This window comes from Gopherus flavomarginatus, chromosome 1 (genome assembly GCF_025201925.1).
Source record: "Gopherus flavomarginatus isolate rGopFla2 chromosome 1, rGopFla2.mat.asm, whole genome shotgun sequence".
NCBI lineage: Eukaryota > Metazoa > Chordata > Testudines > Testudinidae > Gopherus > Gopherus flavomarginatus.
In genome coordinates, this window is record NC_066617.1 from 243,013,908 (window position 1) to 243,027,275 (window position 13,368).

The 13,368-nt window shown below is 38.7% G+C and overlaps 1 protein-coding gene across 1 annotated transcript; it reads right to left on the bottom strand.

Annotated features, from left to right (window-relative positions):
• Nucleotides 1-4,670: 4,670 nt before the first annotated feature.
• On the bottom strand, nt 4,671-12,838 carry XG (Xg glycoprotein (Xg blood group)). Its single transcript, XM_050937369.1, has 7 exons — nt 12,754-12,838; nt 12,325-12,375; nt 10,595-10,654; nt 8,877-8,933; nt 6,970-7,008; nt 6,480-6,599; nt 4,671-4,797 (listed from the first exon to the last, which is right to left on the bottom strand). Exons 1-7 carry the CDS (start codon nt 12,836-12,838, stop codon nt 4,781-4,783), a joined length of 429 nt encoding a protein of 142 aa, XP_050793326.1. The 3' UTR covers nt 4,671-4,780.
• Nucleotides 12,839-13,368: the final 530 nt, after the last annotated feature.

Consider the following 13,368-nt stretch of genomic DNA (forward strand, 5'->3'; position numbering starts at 1 on the left):
TACAAAGGCACTACTTAAGAAAAACTGCAGCTCTCTCTTTCTCCCCAATATATTTAAAGACAAAGTGTCATGAATAGTTCCCTGCCTCCTTTAACATGACAGATCTATTTTGTTCAGAAGCATCAGCCATCGTTTCCTAGAATATAACAACCAACACCAGTTCATCTTAGATAAAACAGAAGAAGTATTTATTTAAAGTTTACACTGGATAGAACAGAAATAAACATCTTTTTAATATTAAACAACTGAGAAAGATACAACAATTTCCTTCTAGATGCACTGAGTTATATATTATTTGGATGCTCACCTGTTGCACCACCTGTTTCAGAAATCCCTTAATACTTCAACAGGTCAAGTCTGTGTCTGTGCTCTAACATAGCGTGTATCAAGTAGCTTTAACCATCAACATAGTGGTCTGACACATTTCAAGGAATATCTTGTCTCCTTAAAATCAAGGTGAAGAGAATTTACCTCACCTGTGATGTAAAGGTGAAAGAGTTATAAAGAGGTTATTTGCTTTGTGTGTTGTCAAAACATCTTCAGATATGAAGTGAATTAAGGGAATACACAAAATTACAGGCTCAGAACACCTACTGACATGACTAAAATGTCCTTCCCTTAATAATTCCTTTCCTCATTTACTGAGAGAATTGCAGTGGATATAAACTATCTTTCAGGGGTTTTTTTGGAGAGGGGCAGGGGAGAGAGAGAGTGCGTGTGTGTGTTAGGGTGACCAGAGAGCAAGTGTAAAGAATCAGGACAATTTGGGGGATGGGGGCACACGGGTATAGTTGCATATATAAGACAAAGCCCCTAATATCGGGACATTTGGTCACCCGTGTGTGTGTGTTTTTGTGAAAAAAGCTCTTGTCAAATTACCTTTTCATCACCTTTAGAAACAAAATTTCATGCTCATTTCTTCATTAATTGTTCCTTTCTCTTACTAAATGAGCATAGAGTGCACATCTTCAGGCTTACCACCATTAATGTGTAACTGAAAGCACAACATACCGTATATACTCATTCATAAGCTACATATTTTTGGTAAAAAAATGACACATCGAAGAGTGGGGGTCAGCTTATAAATGAGTGTACACCAATTTGATTATTTTAAACTCTATGGAATCACTGAATATCTAATACATTGTCATTTTGTTTACCTGGAGTGTCTGCAGGCATGGAGAGCTGAGGGGCTTCATGCCTGCAGATGCTCCAGGTAAACAAAACATCCCACCAGCTGCTTACCCTGACAGGCCAGGAGCCAAAGTTTGCCGACCCATTCATTGATGTCAATACTGAAGTCTTTTAAAGTTGAAAAGGCTTTGTTTAGTGGACTAGATTGGCTTGAAAGGAATACTAAAAGACCACTGCATGACATTTGACCCATGCATTTCACAAAATGCTATGCCTTACAAGCCAATCAGAAAAATACAATAATGATAGCACTACAGCACTGGTGTCAGTCCGCTACTGTATAATTTGATCTCGTCATGCATTTCTGCCATTGCACCTCATAAGTCTCGAGCCAATATGAAAATATAACATGCAGAATCGATGGAATCTCTAATAACATTGAAACTGGCATGTCTGTGGGGATAACAGGCTATCTACAGGCCTGCTTTGAAATAAACAAATAATAATAATAATTTGACAATGATAAAGCACGTGACATTCCTATATAAAGTCCTACAAAATCTATAACTACAATAATAATAATCTATTTTCATACTGGTATTTAAAATGAACAACGGTGACATCAAAAGAAAAAGGTCTGCTTATCACACGGCGTTCAAACTTAAAGTTGTTGAATATGCAGAAGCAAACAATAATTGCGCTGCTGCTTGTGAATTCTGTATCAATGAGAAGCAAGTAAGAGAATGGCAAAAAAATAAAACACTAAATGACATGCCAAGAAGTAAGAAAAAATGTCCAACGAGGTGCGCTTCATTTCCTGAGCTAGAGAAAGATCTCAGTAATTGGGTTGTTGAATGTCGACAAAATGGGTAAATTGTCACTAGAACTGGAATTCGTCTGCGTGCTCTGCAAATGTCAAAAGGCGACAAATACAAGTCAGTAAAGCTATCAATGTTTGTCGCATCAGCAGGTTGGTGTACTCGGTTCATGAACCATCATGGTCTCTGTCTTCGTCAGTGAACAAAGATAGCGCAAAAGCTGCCGAGAGATCTGGAAGAAAAAAATCAAATCTTTCCAAAGGTTTATTATAAAATATCAAAAGGAATATGCATTTGAACGGTCACAAATAGGAAATATGGACGAAACACCAGTGACATTTGATCTCCCGAGCAACAGAACAGTAACTAGTGTTGGTGAAAAAACAGTTTTAATTAAAGCCATGAAAAAATTCATTTTACGGTGGTTTTATCATGTTTGGCAAATGGATCAAAGCTCCCTCCTGTTGTTATTTTTAAAAGAAAAACCTTGCCTAAAAACATGAAATTTCCTGCTGGTATCATCATATGTGCACACGAAAAGGGATGGATGGATGAAAGTGGGACTATTGAATGGCTGGAAACAGTGTGGAATAAGAGACCAGAAGCACTTTTCAAGAAACCTGCTATGCTCATTTGGGACATTTTCAGGGCACACAAGACGGATGAAGTGAAAAATGTGGCCAAAAAATATGAAAACTACTTTGGCTGTAATACCTGGAGGCTTAACTTCAGTTCTACAACCGCTTGATGTCTGCCTGAACAAACCCTTTAAAGACAGGCTACGCAAAATGTGGTCTGAATGGATGTGCTCAGGCATGGCGAAGTTGACAAAAGGCGGGAATCTTATGAAGCCCGAAATCAATCTGGTCTCCCAGTGGATCAAGTATGCGTGGGTGTCCATTCGCTCGGAAATGACAGAAAAATCATTTAGGAAATGCTGTATCAGCAATGTAGTCTACGGGTCAGAAGATGATGCCATATTTGATGATGACACAACAGAGGCTGATGATGAGAAGGGATCTGAGTCTGAAGACGACACTGCTGACATCTATGATGACAATGCAAGTGCAGCTGTGACTGAAGCTGAGTTTAATGAACTGTTTGGTGAATCAGAGACTGATTCAGACATTGAAGGATTTTAAGACTTTTTAAAGTCTCATATTGTTCTAAGTTACTTATTTTAAATATCCATTTACTGCTTTTAAATATTGACTGTAATTTTGAAGGTGAATACATATTTGTTCAGTTATTATTATAACAACAACATGTTTTTCGTTGGTTTACATTAAAATAATTATAGCAAAATTTTTGAGTTTCTTGTGATGCCAGCTTTTACAATATAGCAGGAGTCGGAAAACTTTGGCTCCCAGCCTGTTAGGGTAAGCCACTGGCGGGTTGGGACATTTTGTTTACTTGGAGCGTCTGCAGGCATGAAGCCCCTCAGCTCCCAGTGTCCACAGTTTGCCATTCCCAGCCAATGGGGGCTGCAGGAAGTGGTGCTTCCGACAGCTCCATTGGCTGGGAACGGCAAACCATAGACATTGGGAGCTGAGGGGCTCTGTGCCTGCAAACTCTCCAAGTAAACAAACATCCAGGCCCACTAGCAGCTTATCCTAATGGACCAGGAGCCAAAGTTTGCCACCCCCGAAATATAGGGTCAGCTTATGAAAGGGTCATACAGTTTTTGCTATTTTTACCTAACCATCTGGGGGCAGGGGATTGGCTTATAAACGAACAGGCTAATGAACGAGTATATATGGTAGTTCATTTGTAAAATAAAGGTGAAAATGCTGAGTTTAAAGATGTTATAGACTACATGATTAAAATCATAAGTACAACTTACGTATTAAAAAGATAAAATTTAACAGATTGGTTATATGTGACTCAAGATGGGGCTTAGAATTCAAAGCATCATGATTTCTACCCACAAGCATTCTCCTTGCATTCTACAGCTGTAATCAAATTGATTCCTTCCTCCACAAGAAAATTCTGATTGTTTTTGTAAAAAGGCCAGTAATGCGGTGATTATGATGACTGATTTAAAGAACTACTGCAATTTAGTTTCTGTTACAGGGTCTTCAAATTACCTGAAAACCAGTACCTATGGATGGGGTTGATTCAGCCCATTAAAGACAATGCAAGGGCATGCACTGACTAATGGATTCTGGAACTAACCCTTTCTACATTAAGAAATTTCATAGAAAAGAAGCAGGGTTCAAGCAAGATTTGTAGAACTTAACACATTTCCTTAAAATCAATGTGTGTCCCTCATATATAGTTTGGGGCTTCCTTTCTATCGGTGGTTTTGCAGTACACAGTACATCTCCCTTGTCATTTTGTGAAAAATGAATGATGAAAATGCTTTTTTCAACTATAGATTTTTCTACTCAGCAGAATTCAGATGTAAAGTATAAAATAAAGAAAAGTAAAATCTTTAAACTTTTCAAGTATTTGCCTCAAATTTTACAAAAAATACAAATATACAAGAGAGCACCAGTACAACACATAGTTGAAAGTTCCTTTTTTCTCATCACCTAAAGTATTAACCTGTTTTTTAAAAAAACAAATAGGCATAGAAAAAACATAGAATATTCTGTGAACCCAATGCTCAGACACAAACCTTTACCCTTAGAAAAATATTATAGCACATAATTGAGGAATTATCACGGAGTTAGCATCTGAACCAAAATATACATTCATATGTATAATATGTATCAGATTGTACTATATTACCCATTCATATATTACTTAAGTACATCTTAACAATAAGTAGTCCAGTGTTGTGCAGAAAATATTCATTATCACTGGGCAGTTCCTCTCTTGCCAGCTTACACAGTTGTCCCACCTAAAATGGAAGATTATAAAGAAAATTTAAATATTCTGGAATGGATGCTTATTCAGATCTATACAATATCCTTTAATACAGCTCCTACCTGCCCATACAGAAGGACAGATAACCTTTGTCCTGTCTCCTTCTGTGGGCTCTATAGGCTCTCCGATGGCAGAGGCTGCTCATGGGACTCACTGATGCTATAATCCTACCCCCAGGGCCAGTGCAACCATTTAGGCGACCTAGGCAGTTGTCTAGGGCGCTAGGATTTGGGGGGTGGCATTTTCTTCAGCAGCGACCATGGCGGCCGGATCTTCAGCCGCCCCGGTCGCCGCCGGCATTTAGGCAGAGGGAGCTGGGGCAGGGAAGCGCGGGGAGGGCTGCCTGTAGCAAGTGAGCGGGTAGCGGCACGCTTGGGAACTCCCCGCCCCAGCTCACCCCTGCCCCGCCTCCTCCCTGAGCACGCCATGGCTGTTTCACTTCTCCCGCCTCCTAGGCTTGCGGCGCCAATCAGCTTAGGCGTCGCAAGCCTGGGAGGCGGGAGATGTGAAGCAGTGACAGCATGCTCGGGATGGAGGCGGAGCAGGGGTGAGCTGGGGCGGGGGTGGCACCTCAGGGTGGAGGGTGGGGAGCTGCCACGGGGGGGGTGCATCAGGGCGGAGGGGAGGGAGCTGCCGTGGGGGAGGGGTGCCTTAGGGAGTGGGCTCGGGGATGGGGGAGGGTGCAAGGTGGAAGTTTCGCCTAGGGCGCAAAAAATCCTTGCACCGGCTCTGCCTACCCCTTTTTTGGGTCTGCCTGCCCTCCTATATAGCTCCCCTCCCTTTGCTGCAGGGAAAGTTGCAGCTGCCTTGTAACACTGCAACTTCCACTCCCACCCACCATCACGCTTTCTCACACTAGGGACCTAGGAATTTTATCATTTCAATGGTTTACTTCAAATCTGTGGAAAGAGTAGGCATGCTATCTGTTAACAAATATCCCTTGCAAACCTAGAAAACAATGCTAAGATTGGGATTTTCAAAAGCAAAATCTGCTCTCATGGAAGTCAATAGTAAAACTCCCATTGACTTCAATGGAAGCCAAGTTAGGCTAGCTGTAAGCAACTTTGAAAATCCCACCTAAATATTTAATTCATTATGACATATGCAGTTCTTATCGGGCAGCATCTGACTGTCTATCACATCCATGAATTTTCAACCTTAATTTCAATTTCATTAAATTTGTGTCTGGGAATAAAAATATTTTAAATATAAGTTCATATTCAGGACCCTGCACTCTTCAGGGCAGAGACAGTGTCTTCCACTCTGGGAAGCACATAGCATTGAGGTGGTGCAATTGCAATATGAAAACTAAAGCTGAACAATGAAGCTGCAATTACTACTTGAAACATTATAGGGCTTGCAACTCTTTGAGTGGAGTAAAATGAATTCTTTAAAACAGGTGCACTATATTTTAGTATCCAAACTCAGAGACCGAAACAGATATATATCGGTCACTTATTCCCTCCATGCCCATCCACTACGCACATTTTCAGCTAATGTTTTCTGTGGTACAAAAACAACCACCAAAATATATAATGTGCAAAAAGAATGTACAAGATGGTTTTAATTTACATTACAAGAAATAAGAAAGTGCTGTTTCAATCAAGATCTGCCACAGTTCCAAAAAGAGAACAAAAAAGCTAGTGTAAATCTTACCATTAGCTTTAAAACAGAGTTGCTTCTTCTTGTAAGCTGTGTAACCAGCTACTGTTCCAACAACTAACAGCACAAGCACAGAAATCACAGGTGATGTAACTCCAGCAACTACTCCAGAATCTATTGGAAGAAAAAATGTTTTTTCTTCAGAAGTAACAAAATAGCATCCTTATTTTAGAGTACATAAAGTGGACACTGACCCATAATAGCAAATCATTGCAAACACAGTTTGACATGAGAAAGTCTTCATGCAACTTTGAATTTCATTTGCAGCATGAAATAAAACATTTATATATATATATATATATATATATATATATATATATATATATATATATATATAAAGTACCAGAAACCATAATATTCCTACAGACAAGAAAATAGAGACTTATCTACACATATGTTTTATATGGGTTTTAAAACTCTTTTGGTTCAGCTAAGACTGTCCTAAATATACTATAAGATAATATGTATATATGTATTTACTGACCAGTGTTTCCACCATGATTGACATTACTCTCCTTTTCTCCTGGAAAAGAGAAAATAACTTCATTGTTGGAAGAAACCTTTTGGAGAAAAGTCACAGCTAACACACAGCAAAACAACAACAAATCCCATGCAAAGGCAGTCTGCAAAATGATATTTAGTAAGAACTGAGGAGTGGGAGTAAGGAAATGTGGGTTCTAATCCTGACTTCAAACTTAATTTTTTGGAGGCACATCGTGTCACTCCTCTGTCTTAATTTCCTCAGAATGATAATACTAATCACCTCCACCCAATAAAATGGGGCTGAAACTGCTTACCCACCTTCATAAAAAATGTTGTAAATTTCAAATAAAAGACAGCTGCCAGCATGGGGTGTGAGATAGGGGAGTAGCCAGAGCACTGCAATACTCTGGCAAGTCTCCACTGGCAGACAACCACCCAGGGAACCATTGGCTGACACACTATAGGCCCCATGCTTCCACCTTTATGCCCTCTGAATAGCCCCTTAATCTGTAAGTAGTGCCACTGAATTCAACCAGACTATGGGCCCAATCCTGCAAAGTGCAGAAGACCCTTTCCAACCTAGCAAAGCACTTAAGCACAGGGTAGATAAAAAATCAATGATTTTTAAAAAAATTTAAAAATAGGATTTTTTTATAAAATGCTTTTTGAGGAAAAAACCTATTTAAAGATAGTTTTAATTAAGATACTTTGTAGCTCAAAGGTATCTCATCATGGAACAGGGATTATAAATTCTTATTCTATAGTATGAGACAATATATTCATGTAATGTTTAAGAAAAGTTTTGTAAATGAGTTCCAATAGTTCATGGATTAGGCACTGAATCTAATGGGGTTTCCACAGGCTTCTGTATAGATTATTTAGGTTAATCTTTCTATCTACTCAATGGGACTCAATGATCAGTCTAGAAGCTTAGAGATGCTTAGTTTTGCAGTTCTCAAACTGTGGATTTGTGTCTCCAGAGGTAACATGCTTGTTAACAGCAAAAATGTTTTAAATAAATAAATAATATATAGCAGCGAGAAATAACAGATCTCATCTCTATTGTCCCTCTGCAAATTGTGTACACAGAATCAATCCCTTACCTCTCTCTAAGAGTGCAAAGTTTCAGAACGTTCAATGAATAGAAGATTGTTGGGGGCAGAATAGAGCTGGACAACGAGAAGAAGTCTGGAGATAAATGTGAGAAGCAAGGGACATATGCTTGTTTTGTTAAAATATTATGTGTTTGCTGTTGAAGAAAAAAATCCAGAATACTTAACGTTGTTGTTTTAGTTAAATAAAACAATTTAAATGTCTGTCTGGTGATGTTCTCCTCCTAATAAAGCATGGCAAGAAAATCCTCCAAATATTAATGATTAACCTGTTGAATTGGAGATACTTCACTTCCTAATGACTTCATAAATATCTGCTTCAGTTACCTTTGGTAAATGAAATAACCAAACAATCATTCATTTTCTGATATAGCTGTAAAACTAATCTGAAAAGTTTTCAAAATAAATCACCTGTTTAAAAATGTATAGTGTGTACCTTCTAAAAATGAAACCTACATCTATCTCTGAGTTTTGAAGAATATGTATTAAGTTTATAACAACCTACAAGACTACACTTTTACCTAGAAAACCATGATAAAATCAAGTCTTCCTGCTAGTGATTTAAATCAAATCCACCCTGCATATGCATGTTCTTAAAGTGATTTCTCTCTTCAGAACTGGCCAGTCAACATCTTTTAGCACTATTTGTGGAGCAAGAGATTGCTCAATATATGTAAGAGTAGAAGAATCTGGCCCTATACCAGCTACATGCAAATCTAAAGCAAAAACAGGCAGCTGTGGGATATGACTATATAAGAGAGGTTGTGAAATATTCAACAGAATTGGCATACAGTACCTGCAGGCCTTGGGGGTAGAGGTTTCCCATCATTGAGATCTAAGTCACTGAACCTGTCTGTAAAATTAACATGTTATTCATTATTCAAAATTATCTGAAATTTCATCTTTTCTTCCTCCCTTCCACTACCATGGCCTGTTTATTGTTGGTGTCCTAGGAGAGGATCATTCCCCCAGGATCCTTAAGTGGAGACAGACCTTTTGGACTTAGAGCCCACATTCTGTCTTTCACCTCAAGGTCAACCATTAGAATCTATTTGAAGGCTAGAATTCCAGCCATGTCAATAGAAAATTTTTGGTTCCTATCCATTCCCAGAATAGGTGCAGCTAAATTTGTCAACAGGAGTGGAAGGGAAAACAAGATGATTATCAACATGATTTTAGGGTCCAATAGCTTGTAAATTGTTCTGGCTAGATATACTTTGTTGGACAGACACTAAGACCCAGTAACCTTTTTCAAAAAGTGGACCTGGAACGTTGAACGAACAAACAAGCACGTAGCAAACCAAAAGTTCCCTACAGTGGTTAATAAATAAGTGCATCATCAGAGTATTGTGATTAATGTATCAGTGTTAGGCCTAATGGGAGGCTTCTCTGTAAGCATAAGTCTTGTCAAGCAGTGTTAGGCCACAAACTTCCAGGAAGCTGCAAAGAGTGAGCACAATAAAATCCAAGCATAAGCAAAATTTAGCTAGGAAGCTTTATAGACTAAGATTAACCAAAAAAGGAAGCTCTATGAAATTACATATGGACTTATGGTTACTATGTACTGCAACCAGATACTTCTTTAGGCTGACTTAAATGTTTTTGAGTCTAGCAAATTGACCACAATTAGGACAACTGGCCACATAAAGAAAAGATGAGCAGGGCACAGGTGCACAGTTCATAAGGTCAAAACAACTTCAAAATACCACACTAAGACATTTGGCCACCTTAACTGGTTGACCTGCTTTGGAACACAGCCAAAAAATAATGTATAAAGAGGTGCAAAGGTGTGTGTGTGTGTGTGTATTGACCTAAAAGAGATCTCTCTTTGATCGGGCTCACACACATCCCCTGAACCGAAGGGACTTGCACTTCACTGACTATCTGTGCCTGGCCACTGTGGAAAGCAGTCGACTGAAGGGTAACGTATTCTCAGGAAAATGCAGGGTGAGGTTTTGAAGCAAAGAAGTCTGATTGTGCTTGAGCTGGTTAATCTTAAGTCTGTATGGATACTATAGTTTAATTATACTAGTAAATTTTTTAGAAGTAAAAGTAAGTTGGTTAATAGTAATAGTAAATCGCTTAGGAATAGTAGTAGTAAATAGTTAATCAATATATAATAACTGTATAGGTTCTTGTGCCTTGCTGGGAATGGGCACAATTCAGGTAGAGCTAGTAGTTGATAAGTGATAGTAGCTTTGCTTGACACTGTGCCTGTCTTCAGTATAACCTGCCATTTATATTAATCCTAATTCAGTGCTGGTCTTTAATTATTCTCTTCTTATTCTGTCTATGTTGCCTTTATAGTCGTAAATCATTAAAAGCCTTCTTTGAGGAATAATTAATTGTTTTAGTTTCTCTTTTGCGGACACTACTCAACCTCATTACATCTGTGTTGGGTGGTTGGAAGTAGTGATCACCCAGGTTACAATTAGGGCCCTGATGCAGGTCTCCCCCTTTCATAATCTCCACAAGCATATCATCCATAAATTTAATGCACAAAAATATTCTTACCGCCATAGCTTCCCGGCTGCGGCTTGTGAGAAGGACGTGGGTGAGGTTTTGGATGATCATCTATTAGCAATAAAGATTTCAAGATTTTAATAACTTTTATCTTTTGGTCAAACACTGGAAACATTTGTTCTCAGCCCAGGAGCACTTTTTTAGAAAGTTTGAGCAAAAACTGTTCAGCTACTTTGAGTAGGAATATAGTGGGGGTGGGGAGAGAGGACACCTTTAATCAGAGGACAGAGTCCCCAAGTAGCTCATATGCCTTTCTGGGATCTGGTGAAAATCAGTTTTGCTTTGGACAAGTTTGTAAAGATTTTAAAACATGCTTCATGCCTGTACACTGTTTTTTGTTGTACTAACGACCTGCCAACATTCCATTGGTGCTGCACATATGTGCACACAAGTTGAGTGGAATTTTCTATTCAGTAGACAATCTTTCAACTTCTATTGCAGTTACACATGCACAGAAAAGTTGAGCGGAATTTCATTTAGAGTGTGCAAGTCTGTGTGAAATATGGTCTTTGAGGGTGAGTACGGAATGAGGCGGAGCTCTAAACGGACAGTGACTTCTTCTGAATAATATGTAGAGATACATAAGGAGGGGTTCCTTAATCTAGAAGAACTCCACCCCATTGACATAGACACAGAACCCCACCCATTTCACTAAAGATGTAGTGTAATGAAGCAGATGTACTCTCCCACTTTCCCTATCTAGATTTTTATGAGTAAATGAGGCAGCAGTCCTGCTCCATGCACTATATTATTTGTTCAGTGTATGGTGTAAGAGACAGAGGTAAAAAAGGACTTTTGGCCTCATGTAATGTGGGGGCTGGGATACTGCAATGTATAAAACATGAAGCCATGCACCACATAGTGACAATACAAATATTTAACAGCTGCCACATACATAGAACAATGTCCAACTTGTGCACTGAGTGAGACAGGATTCCTGAGGGGGAAAAAAACTGTGATTGTGTAGTGAAAGACTCTACCATAATGCATAGTCACAAGGGAGCTAAATTAAGATTGCACGACAACCTTATCCATTTCCTGATTCCTGAATGCTTCATTTTAGAACTTTAATTTTCTTTCAGTATAGTATGTGGAATATCATAATCAAATAAAAAGTATTTTGAAATGGAGACAATGAGAAAAAAAGGTTTACCCTTTTAAAATTAGTTTGTCACATCCAATCTCCTCCAGAGTTTATGGCTTTAAAACTTTCTAGTCCTCCTTTACCATTCACAGCTCATTTCTCTTCATTGGCATAGCCTGTTTTAGAACTATTAAAAGCCATGCTAACAAGTGAATGCCAGAAGAGGGGATCCATCAAATTTTAAAGTCCCACGTATATAAGACTTTAGTCTCCAACACTAATAACATTTTTTAAAAGTCATTTGTTGTGGACTTGTCTTTTCCCCTGCACAAATGTTTAGTAAAGCAAACACAAAAGCTACAGTTATCTATTTGTATGTTCTTGGGGGATTTCAGGGCAGGTAAGAGATTACCAAAAATTATCAGCCAATACAATTTCAGTGTTGTCCAGTCACTGTCTAAAGCCATATTATACCCATTAAGGAACTCTTAGTATTTGGTAAATGTCCAAGAGAGTTCCTTTAATACTTTTTTTTAACCTATACCTGCACATGGCACACATCACGATGAATCTTGTAGGAGCTACAAATCTGAGATCATTGTCATGAACCATTAGCCAATTTAAATTTATTACTCACCAAACATTGGCCTTTTGGTAGCCGGTGGAGGCTTCTTTGTAATTGTTTCCCCTATGAGACACAGTAAGACCATAAAATCAATACAAACTGAAACACTTTTCAATACATCAAAGGGAGGCATCTGTAAAGCTTGATAAATATTCTAGATAAAGAAAACATAAGCATCATTGAGACCACAAATTAAGTGCTAAGGTCCTATGGCCAAGATTCTTTTAAAATAGAACCTGAATTTAAGCACATTTTAAAAAATAGCCCCATTATCAAAAGTGCTAAATCCAGCATGTCTCATTGACTTTTATGAATTTCCTTTAAATTAAATTAGTTTATGTTGTGGTCCAGTTCTCATAAAACGGAAAACGTATTAAAGATATAGCAATAATATTAAACACAATAGGGCAAACAAAACTTTTTTTTTTCAGTTTTACTTACCTGGATGATCAAGAGCATCAGATAAATCAAAATCACCTTGACCTACCAAAAGAAGCCACACATTAATGTCTGTGTGTAGGAACATTTTATACCTATTTCAGTTAGTGTTGTGTTCATTTTTTTGTGTGTGAATCACCGCCAGAGCGCTGCTGGCAAGGCATCGGATACAGGCACCTGGTGGTGGAAAGTCCAATAAAGGGGTACATGCCAGAGGAAGCTGTTCATGAGCCCCGCTCTGCTGGGGGGCCTTTGTGTGATCATACAAACTAGCCCATTCAATTCAAAGGGGAAACTCACTCCAATAGAACAGGAAGGATTTGGCCCATAATCAAAATGTAAAAATTCTTTTGAAGAGCGTGCTTTGCTCATTATGGAAGGCAAGTACAGCAGCCAGAAACCTACAGTCTGTCCAAAGAAACAGAAACATGATTTTGCACAGTACTTTCAAACTGTTTGCTCAGAGTGGCACTCTGTCTCCCCCCAGTGATGGTTAAGCCAGCTAATGATTGATGCACCTGCTTGGTTAAATGAGATGTGTCTTTTTGCTCCTGGAGTGGAGGCTCATGCATTAAGCTGCACAGGTCCCAGATTTGATCACCCCTGCCAACAACCCTG